Source organism: Panthera tigris, chromosome D4 (assembly GCF_018350195.1).
Source record: "Panthera tigris isolate Pti1 chromosome D4, P.tigris_Pti1_mat1.1, whole genome shotgun sequence".
Classification (NCBI taxonomy): domain Eukaryota; kingdom Metazoa; phylum Chordata; class Mammalia; order Carnivora; family Felidae; genus Panthera; species Panthera tigris.
The window spans coordinates 90,827,573-90,846,867 of NC_056672.1; the positions used below are offsets into that span (position 1 = coordinate 90,827,573).

The 19,295-nt window shown below is 60.2% G+C and overlaps 1 protein-coding gene and 1 long non-coding RNA gene across 2 annotated transcripts; both read right to left on the bottom strand.

Annotated features, from left to right (window-relative positions):
• Positions 1-7,798: 7,798 nt before the first annotated feature.
• LOC122233097 lies at positions 7,799-10,364 on the bottom strand. Its single transcript, XM_042964444.1, has 2 exons — positions 9,590-10,364; positions 7,799-8,817 (listed from the first exon to the last, which is right to left on the bottom strand). Exons 1-2 carry the CDS (start codon positions 10,223-10,225, stop codon positions 8,530-8,532), a joined length of 924 nt encoding a protein of 307 aa, XP_042820378.1. The 5' UTR covers positions 10,226-10,364; the 3' UTR covers positions 7,799-8,529.
• Positions 10,365-10,466: 102 nt separating this feature from the next.
• LOC122233160 lies at positions 10,467-15,761 on the bottom strand. Its single transcript, XR_006210641.1, has 3 exons — positions 15,605-15,761; positions 14,512-14,682; positions 10,467-10,670 (listed from the first exon to the last, which is right to left on the bottom strand). It is a non-coding gene; the product is annotated as an uncharacterized LOC122233160 (long non-coding RNA).
• Positions 15,762-19,295: the final 3,534 nt, after the last annotated feature.

Genomic DNA, 19,295 nt, shown 5'->3' on the forward strand with positions numbered 1-19,295 from the left:
AAAATAAATAAATCAAGGAGACGGAAGGCACAGCACAGGGAATATAGTCAGTGATATTGTGATGGCCTTGCACGGGGACAGACAGTGGCTACACTATGTCAACGAGCCCTGTGTGATGTATAGAATCATTGCATCGATGTATGCACACCTGAAACTGATACAGCAGTGCTAATTATGCTTTAATAATTAAAAAAAAGCTGCATAAAGTAGCCATTATAAGCCTAGGTTGATGGGCACACAATGTATCGAGATGTAGGTTGGATGACAATAATTGCGTAATGGTAGGATGGAGATACACAGGGGCAAAGTTCTATTTTATTTTGTTTTTTTTTGTTTTATTTTAAGTTTTTTAACGTTTATTCATATTTTGAGAGACAGAGCAGAGCGTAAGTGGGGGAGGGGCAGAGACAGAGGGAGACACAGATTCCGAAGCGGGCTCCGGGCTCCGAGCCGTCAGCACAGGGCCCGACGCGGGGCTCGAACTCACAGACCGCGAGATCATGACCTGAGCCGAAGTCGGACGCTCAACCGACTGAGCCACCCAGGCGCCCCCAGGGGCAGAGTTTTTATGTACCATTGAAACTAAATTGGTACCGGGGTGCCTAGGTGACTCAAGTCTGCCAAGTGTCCAACTCTGGCTCGGGCCATGATCTCGCAGTTTGTGAGTTCGAGCCCCGCGTCGGGCTCTGTGCCGCCAGCTCGGCTCCTGGAGCTTGCTTCGGATTCCGTGTCTCCCTCTCTACTCTGCCCCTCCCCCACTTGTACTCTGTGTCTCTCTCTCTCAAAAATAAATAAACATTAAAAAAAAAAGTCCATGTCAGGAGTGCCCGGCTGGCTCAGTCAGTGGAGCCTTGGACTTTGGCTCAGGTTGTGCTCTCACAGCTTGTTAGTTTGAGCCCCGACTTGGGCTCTGTGCTGATGGCTCACAGCCTTGAGCCTGCTTCAGATTCTGTGTCTCCACTTGCACTCCGTCTCTTTCTCTCTCTCTCTGTCTCTCAGAAATAAATAAACATTAAAGAAAATGTTTTTTAAATGAACTAAATTGGTATTAATCTGAACTACATTGTTATGAATTAAGATGTTAGTTCCAATTGCAACTGCAAGAAAATAACTAAAAAAATGTATGGTAAAGGAAATTACAATGGTATTAAAATGGTGCACTAGAAAATACCTATTTGATACAAAAGTAGGCAGTAATGGAGGGACAGAAGAGGAAAAAAGATCTACACAAAATAAATAGCAAAATGACAGAAGTTCTTTCTTATAAATATAGTAAGTGTAAATAGATTAAACTCTTTAATTAAAAGCCAGAAATTAGCAGGTTAGATAAAACAACTTGACCCGATGATACGCGGTTTACAATAGACTCAGTTTATCTTATTTTATTTAAGATTTTATTTTTAAGTAACCTCCACACCCGATATGGGGCTTAAACTCACAATTCTGAGATCGAGAGTCACACACTCTACCGACTGGGTCAGCCAGTACGGCGCCCCTATAGTAGACTTACTTTAGAACCAAAGACACACTAGGTTGAAAGTAAAAGAGTGGAAAATGTTATTGCATGCAAATTGTACTCAGAAGAGAGCTGGCGTGGCTCTACTAACATCAGACAAAATAGACTTTAGTACAAAAAGTGTTATTAGAAACCAAGAAGATTATAATGCTAAAAGGGCCAATCCATCAAGAAGATCTAACAATTATAAACACATATGCAACTAACAATAGAGCCTGAAAATACATGAAGCAAAAAAAAAAAAAAAAAATGACAGACTTGAAAGAAGATCTAGATAATTCAACTCTAATGGTTGGTGACTTTAATGTCCCATTTCAGTAATGGACATGACAGACAGAAAATGAGTAAGGAAACCTAAAATTTCAAGGAAAACTACCAATGAGATGGAACAGATATCTATAGAACATTCCATCCAGCAGCAGCAGAACACACATTCTTCTGCAGTACTTGTGGAATATTCTCTGGCATAGACCATATGTTACAGCATAAAACAAGTCTCAGCACATTTAAAAAGATTGAAATCGGGGGTGCCTGGGTGCCTCAGTTGGTTAAGCGTCCGACTTTGGCTCAGTTCATGATCTTGCGATTCGTGGGTTCGAGGCCTGTGCAGGGCTCTGTGCTGACAGCTCAGAGCCTGGAACCTACTTCGGATTCTGTGTCTCCCTCTCTCCGCCCTCCCTCACTCTTGCTGTCTCTCCCTCTCAAAAATAAATAAACATTAAATTTTTTTTAAAAGATTGAAATCATACAAAATGTGTTCTCTGACCACAAGCTAATGAAATTGGAAATTCATTCTAATTTAGAGGGAATTTGGAAATTCAAATACGGGAACTTAACACCACGCTGCGATGGAGCCAGTGGGTCAAAACACAAGGGACACAAGGGACACTAGAAGGTTTGAGGAGGATGAAGACCCAGGACGAGGGGTGCAATGAGTGGGGCGCTCGGGGCAGGATTTATGGCGGTCAGTGCACGCCTCCGAAAAGAAAGGAAACCTCAGATCCATAGCCTGGCCTGCCACTGTGCGAGACTAGAAACAGGAGAACAAACATGACAGCAGAGGAGGGGTGGCGGTGGGCATCCGTAATCGTGTCACGTGCTGTAGCCGCTGCACTGAGCGGCCTTGTGAAGGTGGTGCCAGCACGCTGGCTTGGAGATGCCACCAGGGACCATGTGGCGCCATTCTCTCGGGCGTCGGATGCTCTGCTCGGGACGGGGCGGTGGGGGTCAGAATCCTGTAGGAGCGGTCCCGCTCACCATCATGCCGGGTGGCCCACTCGGGAAACTTGTATTCTCCATCCCACGACTCTGGGCTCTGTGGTCCAGAGGTCCTGCCTCCCAGAAGGGGACACTTCCCCCAGGGGACACCGTGAGAACCCCATTAAACGTGAACTCGCACCTGTCAGCCGGCCGCTTGAGGCTACTTTTGGTCCCGAGGCCACCCTGGCAGGGGTAGTCGGCCCGGAGCATCAGGAGACAGCAGGGCTGCCGCAACATTCTAGCAGGGGGCACTTCCGGCTCCCGGATTATCCACTGGAGGCGTCTGTTGGTGTCTCTCTGCCCAGTTCTCAGTAAGCCCAGCAAGCAACAGCCACAGCCTGAGCAGGGGCTCAGGACCGTCGGGGATGGGGGGCCGGCTCAGCCCACAGGGGAGCCTCCCAGACCAGCAGAGGGGCTGGCTTAGGAGGGAGGAGTCTAGACTCGTGACAGAGGACCGAGGCAGCACGTGTCACCGTCCGGGCTTGAAACCGGCCGCAATGCCCTGGGGTCTGAAGGGGGGAAGAAATGATGCACCGTCTTCTGCTCCCTGCTCTCAAATGGGTCACTGGCACATTTTGGGGGAGGCAGCAAAAACCATCGCAAGGAGAGCTGTGAGGCGCAGGGCTGACCCTGGCGGGACGTTCCGGGCTCTCGGCTCGGCTGGGCATGTCCGCGGACCTTCCTGGGTGGAGTCCTGCCTGCTCCGGGTGGGGGGCGGGCTGCCAGCCCCCTTGCCGCACCTGCCCGCTGGGCCTTCTACCTCCCGCTCGCAGACCCTCGCTGGTCCCGACCCCAGAAGTGCCCAGCGCTTGGCTCCCAGGCCCAGCGCCCGGCAGGACCGCCGTGCTCTCCCCCTGCGGGCGGCGGGCTGGGTGGTGGACCTTCAGGGTTATAACCGCGACTGGCTCCGGGGAGTTTCTGCAGGGGCCTCGTCCCGCATTTGTCCCAAGCCTGTCAGTGATGTGAAGACCCCAGAGGGCTAGGGACTCTGCCTCTTCCCACGGCAAATAAATACACTGTTTAGAGTCGCAGCTTCTCAGGGAGGCTGACGCGGATTCTATCTGTGCGCTGGGTGGAGGGGATTTCTCTGAATTTAATTATAATTTAAGTGTAAAATATGCCTCTTCGGGGGACTTTCCCGCCTCGTGCGGAATCACTCTCCCCGCCGCCCGTCACGATGCCTCTGTGTGCCGTGAGCGATTAATTTATAGGCCGGTAATAGGCTAAAACAATATTTAGAGTCATTTTGCCCTGTGTAGCTTTTAGGGAGGAATCGAGATAATAATTATAAGGAGGCCCATTTTATCACCAGCTGCTCCCCCGGGGCCCCCGGCCTCACCAGCGGTCAGCCCCGCTCTCCACACCCCCAGGCCGTCGTCGTCGCCCCATGCCGGCTCCTCGCGGCCCCAGGTTGGCGGGAGCACGTGGGTCCCGGTCAGGGTGGGCGCCCGCGGAGGACAGCAGCTGGTCCCGCCGGCCTGTCGCTAACTGAGTCAGGCCAGAGTTCCTTGGCCACTCGGGAGGCGAGGTTCCGAGGCCCGAGGGGCAGGGGAGGACGTCTGGCCGCACCCCCCACCCCGGTCCTGGGCGGGGACGGTGCATTGGGTGAAACGCAGGGGGGTTGGGGAGAGGAGGGAGCTTAGTCTGTCTTTGTGGCTCAGCCATGGCGGGAAGGGGACGGTCACTGTCACCTCGGAGACCCACGCACAACAGCACCGAGGCGTCCCACCTCGGGCAGGCTGGCAACTGTCCCTGGGCCTCTTTATCTCCCCTGGGGTCGATTCTGAGACAGCTCATGGAGTGGCCTGGAAACTGGAAGGAGGGCACAGGGGTGGAGGAGGGGGTCTGGTGGATGGGGTGTCACGGGACATTGCCGGGGCGAAGGGGAAGCTGTCTGCTCGGTGTCTGCAGAACACCTGCACGGCATGCCGGGAGCCCCTTAAATGTCCACCACCACCCCCCCCCCCCCCCCCCGCCCAGGCCCAGCACCGTCTCTGGGGGCCTGGCCAGGGGGATGCGGCCTCGCTGGGGAAGGATCTGAGCTTTGAAATCAGCCGGGGCGGGTTCCAGCTTTGCCTCCAGCGCTGCAACTCGAGAATCTCTGGAAACTTCCGCAGGCCATGCTGGGGGCATGCAGGAGGGGCGCCCGCCTGTGCCTGAACCCCCCGGAGGGCAGCGGGAGGGCTGCAGGGTCCCCAGCCCCCGACATCTCCCACAACTTCCGAGGGGACTCGGGGGGTTCCGCCAGATTCTCACAGGGCCTGGTGGTCACAGAGACGAGGGTATCGCCAGGGCCGAGGGCGGGCTTGGGGTGGGCTGGGCGCCTGGCACCCCCCGGGGACCTCGCCCCCCTAAGTGGTTCCTGGAATCTGCACCCCGGGGGGACCTACGCGCACCGGGGCAGCACGTACACGAATGGCCCGCTTCACTGCGCCTCTGCGGGGCTCGAAGGCTCCCGCCCTGCTCTACACCTGCTCAGGGCTGTGCTCTTCTTCCTGCAACATCTTTCTAAAATGCCTGGGTTTGTCCGGTTTAGCATCTTGGCCTTTGTTGGCTATTCCTGGTGCCGGTGCCCGGTAAACACTTGAGCAAGTAAGCGAATCCTGGAGGGAGGGGCTCCTGGTGTTACATCACTCGCAAGAAATAGTTCTTTGGAGACAACCAGAAGTCTGAGTTCTTGGCTTTTCCTGAACCTCGAGCAGTTGATGCTGGGGAGGGGGAGAGAGAGAGAGAGAGAGAGAGCTCCTCGTCCCTCCCAGGAGGCCAGCCTGGGGGGAGAGCGGGCATGCGGCTGGGAGGGAGAGCTTTGCTCATAGATAAAAAGATCCCACGTGAAGACGGGCTCTCGGTCTCGCTCCTGCCCCTGCCTCTGGCAGAACAGAGTGGTCTGCCCGGAGAGCACCAGTGAGGGGCCAAGTGGCTTCGGGAAAGCCCCTTCCCCTCCTGGTTCCATCTCCCCATCTCGAACTTGTCTCTAAATTGTCACGTTGTCCTCTAAATCTGACGTTCTAGGGGCGCCTGGGTGGCTCCGTCGGTTGGGTGTCCGACTTCGGCTCAGGGCACCATCTCACGGTTTGTGAGTTCGAGCCCCGGGTCGGGCTTCTGTGCTGACGGCTCGGAGCCTGGAGCCTGCTTCGGGTTCCGTGTCTCCCTCCCTCTCTTCCCTCTCTGCCCCTCCCCCACTGGGCTCTGTCTCTGTAAAAACAAGTTTTTTAAAAATCTGATGTTCTAGGATCCTAGGACTGGGCACGTAGCAGGTGCTCAGGAGTGCTTGTGGTCCTGCAGTCACTCAACAAACTCGCGTGTGCCGTAGCCGGGTTCGGAGCACGTGCCTGTGGGCAACGTCGAGTGAGACCCAGGCTTCTCTGTGGGTGCTCGGCGGGGCTGTGGGGGGCAGGAGCCCCGGAGCCCTGGGAGGCTGGACCAGCGCCTCCACGGTCCCTGAAGATTCCAGAAGAAACGGGGTGGGGGGGGGTGCACACCGGAGGGTCTGGGTGGGCGGGGGAGGGCGTCTGGCTGGGGAGAGCTCAGCAGAGGGCCCAGGAAGCAAGGTTCATTTTCAGGGCCATCAGCCTCCACAAATCTTACGGACGGTCCCGAGGGGGGTGAGTGCAGAGAAAGGGCAGGTGGTCCCTGGACGAGCGAGGGTCCTCCCAGGCCCTGATGTTGGCACCCGGTGGAGGACAGAGCAGGGACGTGTCACTTTCCCGGTGTCCCCGCTTTCCCCTCGGCGAGGGCGTGGGGTTTGCAGCCCCCGCCTGGCGAGCGGGGACGGCAGGCCCCCACAAACGGTGGCGGCCACGTCCATGCGTCTTCTGCAAAGAACCTCATTAAAGGGGCCCAGACTGGAAATCAATTCTTTAAAGCTGAAATCAATAACAATAAGTAATATTAACACTGATTATCCTTTCTTTATTGCCCTCTGCAGTGGGGATGCATTGTTTTTGAGGCTTAGCCGAGGGGGCTCCACAGTGCCACGCGGGCAGCTTTCCCGGGGCACGTAGGACGTGCGGGCTGTGTGGCCGGACGCCTGCGGCCCCTCCGTCCTCGGTGGGAACTTGCCGAGGTCTGGCTCCCCGTCACGGTCCCCACGTGAGCGGGCTCTGCAGCCGCACAGGTTGTGGGCAGGGGAGCCCGTGACCTCGGGGGCTTGGGTCGGGGTGCCGTGAGGGGCACGGGGTCGGGCCAGTCCCACGGCGCCGATGTCTCCCGGTGCGGGGTTTGCCCGTGGGGTGAAGGGCAGGCCCCAGCCCTTCGATGAGCCGTGAGTGTGGAGGGAAAAGGAGGGAATGGCCGGTGTGGGTCCCTCACGGTTCCCGGAGTGAGGCGTCTGGCTCGGCCTGCTCTTCGTGGGGGTCGGAGTCCACGGGGTGGGAGCCCAGAGGCAGGGAAGTGATAGCACCTGCCACAGGCCATGCCCCTGGGTCGTTTCTGTGCCCCCTCTCTCCTCTCTGAGAGCAACAGTCACTAACTCCCGTCTTCCAGGTCCACAACCGGGGGCCGGGAGGAGACCCCTTAAGTCTGCACGTTCTCAGGGCAAAGCAGGCCCCGGGCCTCTGTCTGCCAGGCCCCAGCCCCGGCAGCGTGCAGAGGATGTGTGCATTGAGAGCAGGGTGGCCAGCCTCCCCGGGGATGAGAGGACCTGCGTTAATACTTACAAGGCGTGCTGGCCAGGGAGCGACGTGGTGGGGCTGGGGCACCTGGGAGGAGGTCCTGCCTTCTGGGGGGTCCACCAGTCTGTTAAAGGCCTGCCTGGGCCTCAGTTTCGTCCTCTGTGGACGGAACAGGGGCGGCCGCCGCTTCCCTGGGTGAGGGGCCCTAACCCGCCCGCGTCCGCAGACACGGAGGGGCTGTTATAACAGAGGGCAGTGCTGCCTGTCTCTTCCCTCTCTGGATCCCAGCTCGCCCCAGCGCTTCCCTGTCCCACCCCACCTGTCCCCTGCCCTGGAGCATCCTCCAGTCCTGGAGAAGCCACTCAGCAGGGGCTCTGTCCTTCCCTCCCTCCCTTACGCCGGTCTTCTTGACTGCGCTGCGTGGCCCTGGGCACGAGCACTACGCAACTGTTCACACACCAGCGTGTTCACACGTTGAGCCTTTAGGGTGTGGTGCGTCCAGGACAGAGGGCTGTGGGGAGGGCTCTGAGGCTTGCGCGCGTCTGTGTGTTATTATATGTATGTATTACACAGGGTCAGGTGGCTGGCTACAGTTCACAATTAGACATTTTCTGCGCCTAAGTTGGGAATCTTCTAGAAAAAAAAATACTGAAACAGAACTTAAACACAGAAATGAAAGAAAAGGCTCAGGGATAATCTAGAAGGGAGGGGAAAGAGCATCACCTCGGGAACCCGAGAACGTGTTGCGCGTCAGTTAACGTGAGCCCGAGCTTCCTAGCAGCCACTGCAAGAAGAGAAAGCCCGGTGAGTTTGCAGTTCTGACCAATGTGAGAGAGCGCTCCCCTGGGGGACTGGTTTTCCTGGAGGAGAGTGGAGGGTTGCTTTGTCAGATGTCTCCTTAGGGAAGAGGACGAGTGTGGTCCATGCCTTCGAAGGGCTTTTCGTCCCGTGGGTCCACGACAGAGGCTGAGGCTTTTCTGCGGGGTGTGGGTGTAGCTGAGCAGATGCCTCGACTTCCCGGCTGTGGAATCCCACGTGGACTCAGAGCGGAGATCAGCCTCCAGGGCAGGACCCACGCAGGCCCTGTGTCTGGCTGGGCGGGTCAAGACGAGAGGACAGGGTCCCTGTTGGTCTGAGAGCCTAGGAGGGTGGACGTGGGGCGCTCGGGGGCTGTGCCTCCCCTGAGCTGAGGCACGGGCTGCAGGTGCCTGGCGTGTGAATACCGGTCAGGTGGGGCGGGGTGGGCTCGGGCCATCTTGTAGGCCAGGCCTTCACTTCCCCTGCCACCTGGCGACCGGGGCCCCAGCTCGCCCCAGATTCCACAGCCGTCTTCAGCGGGCGACGAGCAGTGCGGGAGGCTGGGCCAGCCCCTCCTGGCTCGGCGGGGACGGGAGAGGGTCCTCTCTCCGGGGCACTGGGCTCGTCCCTCTGCCACAAACCACATGAATTCCTCTGGAATTAGAGCCATTTGTGAGCCCGTGTGCACCCCTCACCCCCACCCCGTGGTGGCCAGAGGGGCTGGCCTGGGTCTCCGTTTCCCCGGAAGTTTCTGGAGGGTCTAGCACGGTGCCTAGCGGAGAGGAAGCTCGTGGCAGAACCACCATGGTATTGAACCAAGTCTCCCTCCAGAGCTGTTTGGACAACAGCCGCTAGACCTTGAGTTGTGGGTGAAGTGGGGCCAGGTCGGCGTGTAGTTGGAGGACAGGCCCCCAGCCTCAGGCTTCCTTAGCCGGCAGGAGACCTGGCTTCCGTCCCTGGCCCCGCTTCCGCTGGGCGGTGAGGGGTACCAGTGCCCCATCTCCAGGCCCCAGTGTTCCCATCTGCGGAAGGGGGCTGGGGTACAGTCCGGGGGCCAGCCCGGAGGAGGCAAAAGAGCCCCACCTTGGTCCTGGCCGCCGCTGGCTCTGCCGTCCGCAGGCCCCCACCCCGCCCTGGCTCTCGCTTGGCGGTCCCCACCGCCCCAGGTGAGCCGGCCACTGGGGCACCGCCTTGACCCAGGCAAACAGGCTGGGCCAGAGGTCAAAGAACCGCCTGAGGACCCTCCTAGAGGGACAGTTCCCGCCCCCGCCGTGGGGCAGAGACCAAAGCCACGGGGAGTTCTGGAAGGCCACAGTGGTGGCTCCGGGAATCCCGCGTGCTCAGCCGGGCTGCTGGAGAGACGCACAATGAAAAACACAAAACTTAAAATGACGCTACTGACCGCGACTCTTGCTGGCCACGCCGGGCACAGCACCTGCCTTCCCTGGGCGCGTCTCACCGCGAAGTCCGACTTAGCATCTCCTTCTTCCAGACAAAAAACTGACAGCCTCAGCCGCCTTAGTGTCCGGGAGCACACTAAGTAAGTTGTCGGGATTGGGATTTTAATCCTGTCGTTCTGATCCTGGAATCCAGTGTCTGGGAGAGAGCACGGCTGGCCTCTGAGTCTAGAAGGAATCAAGGCTGGCAGCTGCCAGTGCCCTGGCAGGTGGGGGTGAAGCTGGCCCCTCCTGGGTGTGTGGCTGCCGGTGGAGGCCCAGGCAGGGGTGGGGCTCTGCCGAGAAGCCACCTCGATGTAGAAGCACGCGTCGCAGCCACCCCGCGTGGCCAGAGCCGAGCGCGGACAAGCAAGGTGTCCGTCCGTGGAGATGAGCCTCAAACAGCCTGAAAGAACCCCATCTCCTTCCGCGTGGAGGAAGCTGGCTCGGGACCCTCGGCATGTGCGGCGTTGACCCTGGCTGTCCGCTTCCCCTCTGACTGGACGCTGAGCCCTGAGGGCCCGGGGACAGTCTCGGAGACCCCCGTGGGAACTGGGGAAGGGCCCGTGTCTGTGTCGCCCCCCCGCGGACCACAAGCGCATGTCGGGAGCTGCTTAGCACAGTGGCGGCCTCCCCTCGAGGGTGTCCTCGCACCTGGCTGGCACCACAGGTGCTTCACGAAGCCGGACGGGCTGATGTCGAGGTTCCTGCGCAAAAGTCACCGTCTCCGGGAGCCCCGCCCGTCACATCACGACTCTGAGTGAGAGGGTCTGCAGTCTACACTCCAGCTTCTGCGCACCCCGCCCCCCCGCCCGCTCCCCTTTTCCGGGGGCTTCTGCAAGCTCTGGGCCAGGCGACACGGAGGGCTGGGGAGCTGGGCGTCGCTCCAGAAATGACTGCGGGTGGCCGAGAGCCAGGAGAGGGAAGGAGGGCTCGTTTTCACGCTACACGCTCGGCCCCCACGGTGGTGCAGCCGAGGGGTGAAGGACGGTAACGCCTCTGGGGGGCGTTTTCTCTCCAGGGCTCCGTCGGGCCAAGTCCAGGAGCCTGGCGGGAAGAGAGGGAACCGAGTCTGGTCGGCAGGCAGGGCCCTGGGCTCCCGGCCTCCCTGCCAGTTACTCTGAGCGTGTTTTGGCCTCATCACCGGCACTCGGTAAAGCGCTGGACTTTCTGTCCGAGACTCTCCAGAGAACCTGGTCAGCCTGGCCGTCCTCAGGAATGTTCTCAGAATTTCCATGTGGGTTTGTGCCTGCATTCATCAGCCCCCAGCCCCCTCCCTCCGTTTACGGATGGAAAAAGGGAGGGTTTCCGTGTCGGCTGAGGTCCCACGGCGGCGGAGGGAGGGCTGGCCACGCCAGGTCTCCCGCCCCCACGGGTGGCCTCCTTGGACGCAGCTCAGGAGAAGGCGGCCACCTTGGGCTTCTTCCTGACTCTGAGCCCCGAGGCCTGCACGCGGCCGGGCTTGCGTGGCTGGAGATTCAGGGAACGTGGCCCACAGGTTCAGAGCACCCTGTGCAAACCCAGCCCCACCACCCACTGGCCGGGCCACCTGACAGGGCCACGTGACCAGTCTGGGCCTCCGTGTCCCAATCTCTAAAACGGGGATGGTCGCCTCTCCTGGCAGAGCTATCCCGAGTTGGCAGGGCGAACCCAGGAGCGGGGGGCGTGCGGGTTCACCTGCACGGAGGCTGGCCTGTGGAGGGTCCACAGTGGCGGGGGTGGGGGGGTCGTCCCGTAACTTTGGTTGCAGGTGAGGCCGGCTAGCGGTGCCGAGGGGTTAATGCCACAGATGCCCCTCAGCCAGGGTGTTGGAGGATAGGGGTAGGTGCCCCCCTCTCAGGGCACCTGCAGTCTCTCGGAGCCCCCGGGGAGCCCAGCCCTCAGCACCTGCGCAGAAACCCACTCGTGACGGCCCTCTTCCTGCCTGTCTTCGGCACTCCCCACTGCGCTCCTGGTAACGTGCTTGTGCCTACATCCTCGTCTGCCCCCAGATCTGCTTTAAGGGGGGCCTGGCTCAGAAAGACGGTTGCTGATCTATCATCCAGGCCCGCAGGAGGGCGACGGCCACAGGGCAGTACCCAGGGACCAACTCAGCAAGTGCTGATGCCAGTGCAAGCCGGGAGGGGAGCCACGCTTTGAGCGCAGGCTAGAAACAACTGAGGAAGGGGAAGTCAGAAGGGGGCTCTGTGCCCCTGAGATCCCCGCCGCACCCTCGACCCAGCACGGCCCTTCACCGCCAGTCCCCGGACCGGGCAAGACGAGAGCCTCGTGGCCGGAGGGCGTGTGGCACGTTGGCTGATGCCTGGTGGATTTTCAGGTAGGCTCCTCGGAACATTCTTATCTGTGCAAAGTTGATGTGGTGTCATTAGTGGGTGAAAAATCTCTCAGGAAGTTAAACATTAAGCAGGGTGTGTGTGCTGGGCAACTCAGTCTCTCGTGCCCAGGGCTGGTGGTCAAGGCTGTGGCCATTGGTCTGGGCTTTAGGGTTCTCTGACAGGCAGGCTCTCTAAGTGACCCTCTCTGAGAGGTGATAGCCGTGCAGCCCCGTCTCCTGGGATCTCTGATGGGCCCCAGAAATGGGCCAGTCCCTCCAAGAAATTCCCAAATGCCTCTGGTGGGCAGGAAGCTCTGGGGTGGGGAGCTGGCTGGGTAGGGCTAGACCAGGGGCTTTCCAAAGGCTCCTCAAATTCCAGAAGCCGAGCCTGGCAGGCCCCCTTCCCAGGAAGGCTTAGCTCAGTGCCAACCCGGGGGACTGGCCTGGGGGTGAACGGGAGGACAGGGGGACCGGCTGGGCCGGGGGCTGGGGCAGCATGGGGCATCTTTCCCAAGCCTAGGAGGGTGGTCTTCAAGGCAGGCAGCAGTTTTCCCGAGTGGGTCCACAGAGGGGAGGGAAGGCAGCTCTCCTGACCCGAAGGACGAGCAGCCTGAGGACTCTGATGGGTGGGTCACAAAGGGGGCTCTGGCCATTTCTCCCTCCCTCCCTCCCAGAAACATTTCTCTAAAGCATCAGTTCTTGGATAGACTCTGTCCCAGATGCAGCTGTGAACAGAACCCAGTCTCTGCCCCTCCAAGGAGCCCCCAGTCTAGAGGAGCACAGTCATATGAGGCTGTTTGGATGCGGTGTGACAAGCGCCTTGGCGGGAGCACAGGGGTGCAGGGAAATTTGCCTTTGAGCTGTGCCTTGAGGACGGGTAAGATTTGAATATTCAGACAAAAGGGCAGGGTATTACTTCTAGCACATGCAAAAGTAAGGGGGTACGAAGCGTCAGGGTGGGCTGCAAAGGGGCTCTCCTCAGGAAGCCCCTGATGAGGTGGTGCAGGGACAGTGCACAACCTCGCATGCAGTCCCTTCGGATAAGTTCCACCGATGGAGAATGCCCGTCCCCCCCCGACCATGTTTTATCAGGGTTTGTTTTTGTGTCTGTCTGTCATCAGCAGGCACTAGGTTGGTGCATCTGTACCCTATGGGACTAGTGGATAATAAGACACACTGGGGGTGCTGAGTGAATTCCAAAAGAGCAAATGGGTAGAACGATAGATTGTTGGATGGATGGATGGATGGATGGATGGATAGGTGAATTGGTTGGTAGGTGGGTGGGTTGGATGAGTGGATGAATGGATAGGTGGATGGATGGCTGAGTGGACAGTAGGGTGGATGGATGGATGGATAGGTGAATCGGTGGTTGGTAGGTGGGTGAGTGGTAGGGTGGGCTGGATGAGTGGATGAATGGATAGGTGGATGGATGGATGAGTGGACAGTAGGGTGGATGGGTGGATGGATGGATGGATGGATGGATGGATGGATAGGTGAATTGGTGGTTGGTAGGTGGGTGGGTTGGATGAGTGGATGAATGGATAGGTGGATGGATGGATGAGTGGACAGTAGGGTGGATGGGTGGATGGATGGATGGATGGATGGATGGATGGATAGGTGAATTGGTGGTTGGTAGGTGGGTGGGTTGGATGAGTGGATGAATGGATAGGTGGATGGATGGATGAGTGGACAGTAGGGTGGATGGATGGATGGATGGATGGATGGATGGGTGAATTGGTGGTTGGTAGGTAGGTGGGTAGTAGGGTGGGTTGGATGAGTGGATGAATGGATAGGGGGATGGATGGATGAGTGGACAGTAGGGTGGATGGATGGATGGATGGTTGGATGGATGGATGGATGGACGGATGGATGGATGGATGGATGGATAGGTGAATTGGTGGCTGGTAGGTGGGTGGGTGGTAGGGTGGGTTGGATGAGTGGATGAATGGATAGGGGGATGGATGGCTGAGTGGACAGTAGGGTGGATGGATGGATGGATGGTTGGATGGATGGATGGATAGGTGAATTGGTGGCTGGTAGGTGGTGGGTGGTAGGGTGGGTTGGATGAGTGGATGAATGGATAGGGGGATGGATGGCTGAGTGGACAGTAGGGTGGATGGATGGATGGATGGGTGAATTGGTGGTTGGTAGGTGGGTGGGTGGTAGGGTGGGTTGGATGAGTGGATGAATGGATAGGGGGATGGATGGTTGAGTGGACAGTAGGGTGGATGGATGGATGGATGGGTGAATTGGTGGTTGGTAGGTGGGTGGGTGGTAGGGTGGGTTGGATGAGTGGTTGAATGGATAGGGGGATGGATGGATGAGTGGACAGTAGGGTGGATGGATGGATGGATGGATGGGTGAATTGGTAGTTGGTAGGTGGGTGGGTGGTGGGGTGGGTTGGATGAGTGGATGAATGGATAGGGGGATGGATGGCTGAGTGGACAGTAGGGTGGATGGATGGATGGATGGAAAGTATGGTGGCAAGGTAGATGGATGGATGGATATTTCTCATCTACTGTTTTAGTTCAAGTAAGAAATCGCACACTTTCACACAGAGTCCTAAAAACCTACCTCTTGAGCCACCTGTCGGGTGGAGATGGCCAGCCTGTCTGTAATAAACACCTTCTTGCCTTCAGTGATGCTCCCCAGGGGCCGAGGTTCCAGCTACCAGTCAGGGCGATGCTTGCTGTAGAAGGTGGAGGCTTCTCCGGGGGGTTCAATTCCTGAGGAGGGGGTGGGTACCTGTGGATGGCAAGTCTTTTCACTGATAGTTCCGCGAAGGGACAACCGCCTAACTACCCTGCCTGCTCCATGGTCTGATCTGCAGCTTGGGGAATGGGTTTGTAGTCCCTCAGGTTTGGGACCTACAGGCTGGGGGGTTCCCTAGGGTACTCGTCCATTAGTACTTAGAGAATCACCTATGCTCTTGTCACAGGAAGGGTCTCAAACACCGGAAGAGGGGCAGCGTTCAGGGAGCGGAGAACCCAGGGCTGACCCCCCAGGTGGACCGAGCCTTTAGGAAGCCCCAGCTGGCGTGGGGGTGGCCTGGGGTCAGCCCTCCAGGCGCCCCGCGTCCAGATATGAGACATCACATCCCGTCTTCACAGAAGGCCCTGGGCCTTGAGGGTCTTTGCTCCCCCCAGGCTCCTCTGGGCCTGTTGAGATCAATGGGCATCAGCGGGGGGCGGGGCCACTGAGGGGCCTGCAGGGCAGACGGGAAGGTAAGCCCAGATCTTTCCGGAAGAACAGGATTGGCCGTGAGCTGAGCCCCACCCGCCGTCCTCCTACGTGGCGTGGAGGTGACCGTCCCCCGAAATCCGCGAGGAGGGCGTTCACAGTGGGGTCGAGAGCTGAGGCTCTGGTGTCGTCCGAACCCTCTGCAGCTGTGCGGCCTGGGCGCCCGGACCGGGTCGGGCAGGAGCGTGTGGAGCCTCCCCATCGCCGGCCTCCCCATCGCGGGCGTCAGCACCGCGGGGTGAGGGCCAAGGGCAGTGTGCTCAGCGTGACCTTAGCTGCGGGTCTGAGTAACAGGGCGGCTTCTCCGTGGGCCTGACGTGAGGGGTCAGGAGGAGGTGTGGCCCCTGCAGAAAGCCCCGGCGTCCCCGGCGGAGGGGTCCTGTTTGCCTCCCCGCCCCCACCCCGGCCCCCGCGACCTCGTGGGGACCTCGCCAGGATGGTGGTGCCTCCGAGGGTGACAGCGCGTGTGCGGTACGCGGGAGCGTCGGGGCCACGGCCGTCCGGAAATGTCGTCTCCGACGCTCGCGCTGTCCTTGTGATGCTGAACGTCACCAGCTTCCTGGCGTTCAGTCCTGGGAGGCCGGGGGTCCGCGCCGTCGCCCCTGTGCTGCTCGTCAGAAATTGACCAGGCGGTGCCCCGCCCCCCCGGGCGCGCGGAGAGGAAGGGGGCGTGGCCTCAGCCGGCCTCTTCCTCCGAGGGGACCCGGAGGTCCCGTGGAGAGGCCACGTGTCGCACGGGGGGGGGGGGGGGGGGCCGTGGTGCCGAGACGGGAAGGGAGGCGGCGACCCCGCTGCTGTCGGAAAGCCCAGTGGTAGGGCACCTGTAGTCCCGCCAGCTGTGCCTTCCGGAGCCCGGGGCTCGGCCACCCCACGCGAAGCCTGGGCCCACGGTGACCGATCTGGCCCTGTTTGCAGGGGTCTGGGATGTGGAGGGGCCGGAGGGAAAGCCCAGGAAGGCAGGGCCGCCCCCCCCCCTTCCCTCCAAGACACATTTACAATTCAATTGTGAAACGGGACAAAACTTCGACACCCCCTTTGGGCATCTCAATTTTCCTTTTTAAAGGTTCTGCTCCTCCTAGTGAATTTATTTACTTCTAAATTGGCTTTTATGTTGTGTTGACAGGCGGGAGGGCGGGGTGGGCCGGGAGGCCTGCCAAGCCTTCCTTCTCTACCCTGGGGGGAGCTCCAGTGAGGACCCAGTGACCAGGGGAGCCCTGTTCTCTCATGACGCGGGCTGTGGCGCCCAATCGTTAACAGCAGCGCTGGTGCCAATCCCAGCTTTGCTGTTCACTAGCTGTGTGGCTCTAGGCCAGTTCCCAGCATCTCTGAGCCTGTCTCCTAAGTGGAGGAATGCACGATGCAGGTGCCAGGCCGGGGAGGCACGGTGCCCTGTGTGGGCATGCACGCGTGTATATGTGTTCCTGTGTCTGTGTGAGCGTGTGCACATGCATGTGGGGGGGGGGGCCAGGGCACGCAGGTGAGGGGTATGGATGTGGGACAAGGAAGAAAAGGAAGCGTGCGGTGCCATGATTTAGGGGAGACAGGTGCCAAGCAAGTGGACAGAGGGGGCAGGAAAGCAAAGGCGGGGGGAGAGGGGGTAAGGGAGGGGCGGGGTGGGGAGGGGAGGCCTGGCTGTGAGTCAAGCCTCCAGACACAAGCAGGTGGTGGCCGTGGTGGGGGAGGGCTGCAGTGACCAGAGCAGAAGCGTGGGTGAGGGACGGGGACTCCCGCAGAGTCAGGCCCCCTGATAAGCATGGGAAGGTTTCCCGGGGTGGGAGGCAAGGGGTGGTGCTTTAGACGGTTCTGGATTGGCCAGCAGATTATTTCCACACTCCTCCTGGGCCACCCCACGTGTCACCGACAACAAAGAGGGTGGGGGTCCACAGAAGCTCCTCTAGAGGGCCCGCTCTCGTGGGGCAGGAGGAGAGGGACAGCGGTGGTTGGGAGGCTGCCTGCCCCTGGGAACGGCCGCTTCCCGCTTTCCTGGTCCGCGGCTGGATTTAGGACAACGCTGCCCCTGCCCACCAATATCTCAATTTGCTTCCAGTACGTTCCCCAGCAGACGTCCCAAAGCCCCATCCCATCTCTGCGGGGCTGAGGTGCTGGGGAGATCCTTCCCAGTGTTCGTGTGGGTCTGGTGTGCGTGCGGGGAGGAGACCGTGCGCGGCACCACTGTCGCCCCCCCACCCCACCCCAGGGACGCCTCAGCTTCGGTGTGGCCCCGCCCATGTCCAGCCAGGAGCAAGCAGCCCGGCCCACACTCACCAAGACGCCCCACAGCCCCACCGGGCCGTGCCTGCCGAGGCCTGAACGTCTCAGCGCCCCGGGCTGCAGACTGCTCGGCACGGGTCTGCAGACGCCTGGCATCTTCGCGGGTGCGCGCCGGCGCCCCGCTCTCCTGGGGGCCTGGCGTGAGTCCCGCCCCGACGCTGCCTTTCATTTCCTTATTTGCTTCCCCAGCCCTCCGTTCATTTGCTCATTTCCTGTCTCTGGGCCACACGGCCCTGGATGCAAACCCCTGGTCACCGCAGGCCGTGGCGGGGGGCAGCATCACATCTGCATAGGCGGCACTAAGCCTGGCGTGGAGGGATGCCCACGGCCCCCGGGACAGAGCCCAGACTCCTCGCCCTGCGCTCGTCTCCACTATGCTGTGCTCTGGCCACACTGCCTTCCGTCGGCCCCCAGGACGGGGGCCGCTCCTTCTGCCTGGGCCTGGCGTTCCCTGGCCGCCTTCTCCTCCCCATCTGGACGGCTCCTCCCATCCTCGCTGTCTCAGGTTGCATGTGACTTCTTCCAGGCAGCCCTCCCTGATTCCCCCCAGTCTGGATTGGGGCCCCCCCAACGTGTGCGCTCTGAGCTTGTGCGGCCAAGGCCCCGCCACGTACCATCAGAGCCACCGGTTGAGGCCCAGAGACCTCAGGAGCCAGAAGCCGCTCGTGCCTGCCATGGCCTCTCCCAGCCCAGCACAGGCGGGTGTCAAATGTTCGAGGAACAAGTGAGGGAATGAGGGAATGAACGAAAGGCCCCCGCTCTCCCCCCACTCACTCCGAGGCTTTGGGCGACCCAGGAGGTAAACTTTCTGGGCCGATGGGATTCCTTCAGGATGTTGCTGATGCACACCGGGGGCGGGGGGGGGGGGGCTCGGCTCCCCTGGAGGCCCGTGGGACCCACGGAGGGAAAGGGCTACTCGGGGCAGGCGCCGGCTGACCTGGGGAAGGACTCGGCCTCTCCCAGGCCCCACGAAGGAGCGCCGGGGCCCCAGTTCTCAAGTCAGGCAGGCATGAGGCTGGCAGAGGTCCCCGGGGCCCGTCATGAGGGTCGGGCCCACACTGGTGTCCAGATGGGCACTTCTGGGAGGGGGGGGGTGTGAGGCCAGGCGTCCCTCAGCTGTCCTCACCGGGGTCCTCCCGACGTGACCCTTGTGTCCTCACTGGATCTTCACGGGAACCTCCGTTTTATGGAACGGTCTTCTGAGGTAGAGAGAGGGCACCCAGCTGTTCAAGCGGAGGCGAGGACCCTCACTCTGCTCAGTGTCTGCCCTCAAGGAGCTCCCCGTCTGCCAGATGGAAAAGGGCAAGTCTACCGGACCCTTGGAATCTGCTGAGCAGTGACCCATTCCCCTCCCTCCCGGCCTCACCAGACTGGAGCCCAGAGTTCAGAGGTATAGCCTCACCTCCAGGTGGGGCAGGGACCTCCCCCGCAATGGAGGGGGCCATGCAGACCCCTGTAACGTCAGTCTCCTCCTCTGTGGAACGGGGTCAGCATAAACTGCCCCACCCCTATCGTGAGGGGCCACTGAAGTCACACCTAGAAGGAAGGACCCAGGGCCAGGCACCCAGGAGGTGCCTAATTATCGCATAAGATGCCAGGACAGACTGAGGGATCTCCTTGGGGCCCCGCCGTGCCCCCACCCCTTGCTGGGAGGCCCCCAGGGCCCCAGGCTCTTCCCTGTGGGGTGGACACGGGCAGTACTTCCGTGGGCGGTGGGGGACGGGAGGTGGGGAACCGGGGCGCGGGGGACCCGCAGGCAGGACCGCGCGGGGATCCCCAGCCGGAGAGAGCACCCCACCCGGAAAGAGCGAGGCGGGCACGGTCAGGCCAGCTCCCCGCTGGCCTCA